Raw genomic sequence first — 8,213 nt, forward strand, 5'->3', positions numbered from 1 at the left:
AATGCTGCTACACTATGGGGATTGCAGTCTGTGTCACAAAATGCGTGTAATTTTTTCCCCCATAGTCCTCTGGCCCACCTTTTTATTTATCTCTTTTTTAACTAGTTTATTTACAAAATTCTAATACAAATATGAAAAAATTCGTTCCATTTCCCTCACCCTCCCCACCCATGAATTTGTACAATCTAATAGTTAATCCTCTCTTCCCCCTGTACATCCACATCCCTCTGCTTGCAGCCTGTCCCACCCCTCCTGGATCCTTAAACTCATTCTATAATAACGATCTTTTATAATATTTATCCTTGTGAGACTGAGTTAGTTCACTAAGCATAATGCTGTCTAGTTCCTCCCAAGTTAGATAAGAATTTACAAAGTTATTGCTTCTGCGTGCTGCATAATATTCCATTGTGTGAATGTACCATAATTTCTCAATCCATTACTTTGTGGTTGGACATTTGGGCTATTTCCATGTTCTTGTGATGGTGAATAATGCTGCTATGAACATTGGTGTATAAATCTCAGTTTGTGCCTCGGTTCTCATATTCTCAGGGTGTATTCCACGTAGTGGAATAGCTGGGTCGTATGGAGTTTCTGTGTTCAGCTTTTTGAGGAAGCGTCAATCTGCCTTCCAGACAGTTGCACCATTTTACAATCTCACCAACAATGTATAAGAGTTCTTTTCTTACCACATCTCCAACATCTATTACTTGCTGCCCTGTCAAACTTTGCCACTCTTACTGGAGTGAGATGGTACCTCTTTGTGGTTTTGATTGTGAATTATGGCTGGAAACCAACATGCTCTGTAAATTTTCACCCAACTCTCCATAAAGTAAGTAAACAAGAAAATGAAATACAGTGAGACAGTTAAGCTCCTGGGCTCTGAAATCAGAGTTCCTGGATTCATAGCCAGCTTATTAACTGTATACTGTAAAGGGAGTCTCTTGATCTCTCGTCATCTGTAAAAAGGTCTGTTGTACAGAGTTCAGGATTGATGAAGCTAAACTTCATTTGGCAGAAACCTCTCTTGGCAACTTTCCACGGTGTCTCCTCTGTTCTGCAGTGAGACCCTTGAGAGTGTGTACAAACGTGAAGGGCTGCTCCCAGTAAAGCTGGTCTTGGACAGAACCACTGCTTTAAACTTTCATTTTGAGGGATGTGCTTGAGAGTCATAAAAAGTTCTGACAGTATTCCATTATATACTTTCTATACAAGGACAAAGGAGCTTTGGTGGCTTAATGGTAAGAAGCTGCTCTGCAATCCCTAAGGCATGTGGTTTGAGGCCACCGGACCCTCCATGGGGGAAGGATGTGCAGTCTCCTCCCCTGCAATTAACTGCCTCTGAAAACCTTCCAGAGGGTCAACTGTGGGTCAGTTCTGACTCTGCGGCACCCAACAACATACAAGGACATACATGGAGTGCCTCTTGAACAAAGCCCAAAGACCTGAATTTTTCTCCCCTCTCTTTCACCTTTAAAAGCAAGAAAGAACTTCCAGGAGAGAAGCAGGCAGCATGCTGAACTCAGGAATCCTCATCCAGCCAGTGGCTTTGAACAGAATTCCTTCTGGGGGTGCGCTGCTTACATCCAGATCTCTGGGTTGAGGAGAGGAGTGCAGGGAAGGCAGAAGAATTGTGAGCTTCCTCTAGCTAATAGTTTTCTACTTTGATTTGAGAGTCAGCTTTGGAAATACCAGTTTAATTTGAACATTTTGGAGGTTTATTCATTTACATTTGGGAACCTTACAGATATAGTGGCAACAGCGGCTTCAAGCATAGCAATGATTGTGAAGAGGACATAATGTTTTGTTCTGGTGTACCTGGGGTCTCTGGGTCGAAAGTGTGTTTACAAGTTCCATCAATGACAGATTTGAAATCTACATTTTAGACCTGAAAGATCTTGTTCATAATATTTTGGCCAAATGTCTTTTGAGTCTATTCATGGATAATTTTTTTTCCTTTGTGTAGTTTGAAGTCTTGAAGAAATACCTTGATGGTGGTGGAGATATCCTTGTAATGCTAGGAGAAGGTGGAGAATCCAGATTTGACACCAATATTAATTTTCTACTAGAAGAATATGGAATCATGGTTAATAATGGTAATTCTTTTTTTAAGAAAGGCAATAATTCGCTATTTATTGTCCACGTTGTAGTCTCTGGGCCCAGTGGTGTAATGGAAAGGCCCCAGGGCTGAGGGCCATAATCTTGAATTCTGATCTTAACAATAGTCTCATCCTTCTGGACCTGAGCTGCTGCTTATAAAATGTGGAGATTGGAGAAGAATTTTAGAGTTCCCTGCAGGTCAATTTATGAATTTATAAAACACACCTTTTGGGGGGGAGGGGGAGGGGTTTGTGCGGGGAGAAGGGTGCAACAATGAATGAATGCAATTCCAAAATCTCTGTAGATGTTCATTGAAATGAAAAATAAACAAACTAAATGAAAAAAACCAAAACAAAACACACCTTTTTTTTATAAAAAAAATAAAGTTTTTATTTTATACGTGTTTACTTAAAAGCTCGTATATATTGTTTCCCACACTGGATCTTTCTCATTTTCTTTACCCACCCCTCCTACCTGTCAAATTGTGTGACCCTATGATTAACCATATGCCCCCTCATCCTGCCCTCTCTAATCCCACTAATGGTTTTATACAGTATTTGTCCTTATGGAACTTAGTTCACTTAGCGTAATTCTCTCCAGTCCCTCCCAAATGAGATAGTAATTTACAAAATCATTGCTTCTCTGTGCTGTGTAGTATTCCATCGTGCACAAGCAAAGTTATTTTTAATCTGAAATGCATATTCCCTTCCTCCTTCTTACAGATGCTGTGGTAAGAAATGTGTATTACAAATATTTCCATCCTAAAGAAGCTCTCGTTTCCAACGGAGTCTTGAACAGGTGAGCATGTTGAAAGTGGACGTGTTTCTATCAGTGACTCCTCTTTCCTCCATGAACCTTCTTTCCTGTCTTTTCATTGCTCTTGCTAGTTTGAGTACTTGATTGATTTATGTAGTTGAAAGCGTCCGTATAGGCAGAATGAGGTGCACATCGATGGGGAGATTTTTGGTGTCATCACGTTCCAGGTCTCTTTCTCTGTGCTTCTCTTGGCTCTGCCCTCCTGTATGTGTAGGTTTCATCCTCAAGATAGGGAAGTAGTTTTAACAGCCTGCAATTTTACATCTCATGCCACACACCTTCTAGGGCAAGGAAGCATGCTTTAATCCCAAAGTTCCAGACAGAGTAGCCTTCTGTTGGAGCTGGTTGAGGTCATACGTCTACCCTAAACCAATCCCTCTTCCAGGCCATAGAATGCTCTGATGGTGAAGCGAAGCTGTTTTCTACCTCTGAGATAGAGTCAGTCTTCTATGATCCACTGGCTCTCAAAACAGAAATTAAGGTCCTTTGGGAAATTAATGTTAAAAAAGAGCAATATCATACATCTTCCAAGAATTTTTCCCTCTGTCAAAAAGTGTACCAAGCCACTAGGCCTGGGAACTCAGCAGTGGGAGACAGCAAGGTCAGTAAGCATAATATAGCTCACGAAGACAGTGTCCTACATCTGATGAGTGGTGGCTGGATCTTGAAAGCTTACAAGCAGCCATCTAAGATGCATCTCTCCCTGTTCTGAACAGAGAAGAATGAATAAAATCAGTGATCAATAGTCCAAGAGACTGACACATGAACTTTTCGGCAGACAATATAAAAGTCCACTGCTGTTGAGTAGGCTCTGGTACGTGGCAGCCCTTTGTCTCTGAGGCTATGAACCATAACAGAAGGAGGCTGCCTCCCTCATCTTTCTCCTACAAAGCAGTTACAAAGTGGTTTCAAACTACCTCTTCTGCTAAGCAGGCGAGCACGTAACCTCCTGTACCATCGGAGTTCCTGAGTCCATGGGAGATGGACACTAGGAAGAATGTGCGCCTGAGAGCCATCCCTCGGGAGTTCTGGTGGCCTCATCCATAGGAAGTTGTGCTACTTCCCCAAAGGGCGCAGCTCTCTGGTGGTTCAAATCCACCAGTGGCTCCAGGGGAGAAGGATGGGCATTCTCCTCCGTGTGATTCACAGACTTGGGCACCCAATGGGGAGTCAGCTGTGAATTGATTCACTGAGATTGCGATTGAGGTGAGGACAGTCAACCACACGAGATCAAAAGGGCAGTGTCTGCCAGCTGTACTATTAGAAGGCAGGGAGGGAAGGACGAACGGAAGCAGAAAACACAAGAAGTGGGAAGATGCTATTGCCGTGTGAGGACTGTAATCATTGTCACAAAACGTGTATCAATTGTTGAGTGATTTGCTCTTTAAAGTTTCACTCATCACAATAAAAAGATGTGTGTTGTTTTTTTTTAAAACCATTTTATACTGAAACCTAAAATGTGCAGGCATTATACTGTGTCTGAAGATGGAGAAATAATTAAGACATGGGCTCTTCCCTTACGGCTTATCAAAGAGGAATTGATTGTAATCCAGAGGTGTGGCTATACCTTTATTCCGTTTTTAAAAATTTTACCTTGAAAAAGGCAAAGTCCTTGTGTTAAGTTCACACCTAATGAATGCCATGTTAAATTCAGAATAATTTTTTGTTTTTTCAAGGGAAATTAGTCGAGCAGCAGGGAAGGCCGTGCCTGGGTTCATTGACGAAGAGAGTGGTGGAAACAATGCCCAGTGAGTATGTTTTCTGAAGTCCAAGGCGGATTTCTTAATTTTTAAGAGTTGGTGATTTATTTAAGTAAGGGTTGGGTTGTTTAGTTTTTTTTTTCTTCCTGGGGACATTTTCCAAATGAAAAGATTTCCTTTGTGACTACAAAAGTAATTCTCATGGAGGAAAAGAACTCAGTAAAAACCAGTTCAAAAGATGGAAAGTAGAAGTCTTTCACTTTAACATCTTTGCTCTTCCACAAATACTTGGTCTCAACAGCGTGATGTCTAGATTTCTAATTTTGTTTTCACCTGTAACAGCTTATGGAGACACCTTGTCCTTTTTGATGACTGGATTAAATGAGATATATCCTAAAGCATCTAACCAATCTCCCTATTATTGATCAAAGAGTCATGCCCCCTAACGCTGACTGAAGGAGCCCAGTTGGTGCCATGGTCAAGCCCGGCAGTCTCCTCTTGGGGCCCTACTGCTAATGGAGAGGTCAATAGTCAGGAATTAACCCCCCTGTAGCTCCATTGAAGAAAGACAAGGCAGCCTGCTTCTGTGCACACTCTCCAGACCAGTTCACCTCTGTCCTTCAGGGTCATTATGAGACAGAATTGACTTGCCAGCAGATTTCTGGTTTAACGTCTTTTAGGCACTCAATAAACACCCCTCCTGTGCAGTTTACAGCCTCTGAGAACCTACTGGAGGGTCAGCTATGAGTTGGTTATAGTTCAGTAACACAGAACAACAACAGCAATCCGTCAGGCAGGTGTTAGCCTATTTAAAGAACGATTCATTGCCCAAGTCCATACCACCAGTAAGTGTCAAAACTTGGGCAGTCTGCTCCACACAGCTCATATTCTTAACCTCTGTTCTATATTCTTTTTTTTAAAATTATTAAATTTTATTGATTTTAATGAACATTTACAGAGATTTTGGGTTTTCATTCATTTACTATTGCACTATTTTCTCTACCCTCCTCCTCAGTTCATTCTTCTTTTCTTTTACCCCCTTGAAAGTCTGTTTTAATTGTCCAATTGCCACAGTGCTTGTCAAAGTGTTCTATATTCTTGTTACAAACGTATCAGATTGATTCAGCCTAGACAGAGTAAGTAGTTCTTGGTAAGAACAGTGGAAAATAGATGGACCCCAAGGCAGGTTTGCATGGACGTGTCCTCCCCCAGGGAGATTCACGTCAGCGTTCCACTGGTAGCACACAGTGCCAGCCACCACCTCTCAGAGATGGTCTCTCATCTACCCACTGTTGACAGGACTCTTCTTACTTGAGTGACTCTTCCATCAGGTTTCTAGGTCTGTCAGTCTTGACAAGAAGAAACTGTCTTTCTCTTGAGGCGTGACTAGTGGATTTGAACTGCCAGCCTTCTGGCTAGCAGTCCAATAAAATGACCTGCTTTGCTACCAAGGCTCCTTAATTTTCAGAGATTTGTTGTTATGTGCCAGCAAGTCAACTGCCACTCTTAGCAACTCTATGCACGACCGTTCTGAGCCCTCCTCTATCCTGAGCCAGTCTCACTGGCTCTCACTGTCTACCATCATTACCCCAGTTATTGTGTCAATTCATCTTTTCCGGAATCTTCCTCTCCTGCACTGTCTCTCGACCTTTCCAAGCATGATATCCTCCAAAGACTAGTCCCTCCTGGCCACGTGCCCAAAGTATGTAAGACACAGTCTCAAAATCCTTGCCTCTAAGGAGAAGCTTGGTTTCACTTTCTCCAGGACAGACCTGTTAGTTCTCTAAGGCTGTCTATGGTTTGTTCAAAACTTTTCTCCAGCACCACAACTCACAGGCATCAATTTGTCTGTCATTCTTGGTCTTTGTTCAGCTCTCTGATGCAAATAATTACAAAGACCATGACCTGGATCAGGTGCACCTTAGTTTCTAGACTGACATTGTTGCTCCTCGTCACTCTGGAGAGCAAATTTCCGACAGATAATTTCTCTAATGCAGTTTGTCTTTTGGTTTCCTGACTGCTGGTGCCAAGAGAGTTTGTTGTGGAACTGAGAGAGGGAGCACCAGCGAAATCTGGAAAGGTGAACATACGCAGCAGTGGTCGTTCCGTGGCAGGTGGGAGACCTAGGTTTGATTCTCAGCCATTGTACTTCAGTATGGCTACGAATCATTTGTTAATGGAGATTTAGGTGCTACTGTGATGATAAAAGGTTTCAGTGGAGCTGGAAATGGACAGACTAGGAAGAAAGGCCAGAGAATCGATTGAAAATCAATCAGTGCAGATCTCCTGAGTCATAAAGGTTCAGTCCCCAAAAACCCAAACTAAACCCACTGCCTTCAGGTTGACTCTACTCAGAGCGACCTTTCATTGGGTTCTTAAGTGAGCACACTCCCTCCTCTTTCCTCCTTTGAGTGCTGTGCTACCCGGAGGGCTCTTTGTTACCCACAGCAGCTTCAAGGCTTTCTTATGCAGGGTAGCTGGAGCTCCTTGTTTTCTCTTCACTCACCTCTTCACAGCTCCTCGACCCCCAGCTGGTGGTTTTAGGACTATCTTGGGATAAAAAGCCACAGTCCCAACATTTCTCCTGTGTAGCTCTGGTTCAGTCCTCAGCCTAGGCCCCATCTTTTCCTTTCCCTCCACTGGGTCTAATACAGCCCTCCAATTACAGTCATTCACACTTCCCTATATGTTTACATCTGTATTTTTTTAAATGCCTTATTAAGCTTACAGCGAGAGTTATCCCAATTTTGGTGTTCGAAACGCTTATAAATACTGCTGGTGGGATTGTAAGATGATGCACCCTGCAAGAAGCTGCGCTGCAATCCCGAATGCATGTGGTTCGAATCCACCAGAGCTCCGCTGGAGAAGGAGGGGCAATCTCTTTCTGTGCCAGTTGGACCCACTTCTGTGGCACACAACAAATAAAAAAAAATAAAAAAGATGATCATTTCCTCAAAAAGCTCAACAGCTCTTTTATTGCTAGGACTATATCCTAAGGAAATGAGAACTGAGTCAAGAGTGGACATTTGTACATTGGAGTAAGATGTATATAAATACGCAGAAGGGAAAGGGAAGAGGCACAGAATAAGGGGGAGGGGTGAAATATCACTGGGGTGGCAGAGGTTAGTGGGTGGAGGGGTGACATAATGGGAGGGGTTTAATGGGTTGTGAAAAGACAGGCTGCTAATAGGCATCAAGTAATGGTAACTAATGACATAAAATACAAACCCATGACTATAAAACACAAAGTACGTCTCTCTCACCCATCTGCCCAAGATGCCAAAGGGAAAGAAGGCCAAGGGGAAGAAGGTGGCCCCGGTGCCCGCCGTGGTCAAGAAGCAGGAGGCCAAGAAGGTAGTGAATCCCCTGTTCGAGAAAAGGCCCAAAAACTTCGGCATCGGGCAGGACATCCAACCCAAAAGGGACCTTACCCGCTTCATCAAGTGGCCCCGCTACATCCGGCTGCAGCGGCAGAGGGCAGTCCTCTACAAACGACTCAAGGTGCCACCTGCTATTAACCAGTTCACCCAGGCCTTGGACTGCCAGACAGCTACTCAGCTGCTGAAGCTGGCCCTCAAGTACCGACCAGAGACCAAGAAG

At 43.2% G+C, this 8,213-nt stretch overlaps 1 protein-coding gene across 1 annotated transcript in view; it reads left to right on the forward strand.

Annotated features, from left to right (window-relative positions):
- IFT52 (intraflagellar transport 52 homolog (Chlamydomonas)) overlaps positions 1-8,213 on the forward strand; it is a 36,082-nt gene that overhangs the window by 3,769 nt on the left and 24,100 nt on the right. The window contains exons 4-6 of the mRNA XM_006881537.1: positions 1,964-2,093; positions 2,820-2,895; positions 4,590-4,661. Of these exons, the coding sequence (XP_006881599.1) occupies positions 1,964-2,093; positions 2,820-2,895; positions 4,590-4,661 (278 nt within the window). The remainder of the gene's footprint in view (positions 1-1,963; positions 2,094-2,819; positions 2,896-4,589; positions 4,662-8,213) is intronic.

This window comes from Elephantulus edwardii, unplaced genomic scaffold, assembly GCF_000299155.1.
Source record: "Elephantulus edwardii isolate Elephantulus edwardi_28Jun2011 unplaced genomic scaffold, EleEdw1.0 scaffold00015, whole genome shotgun sequence".
Lineage (NCBI taxonomy): Eukaryota > Metazoa > Chordata > Mammalia > Macroscelidea > Macroscelididae > Elephantulus > Elephantulus edwardii.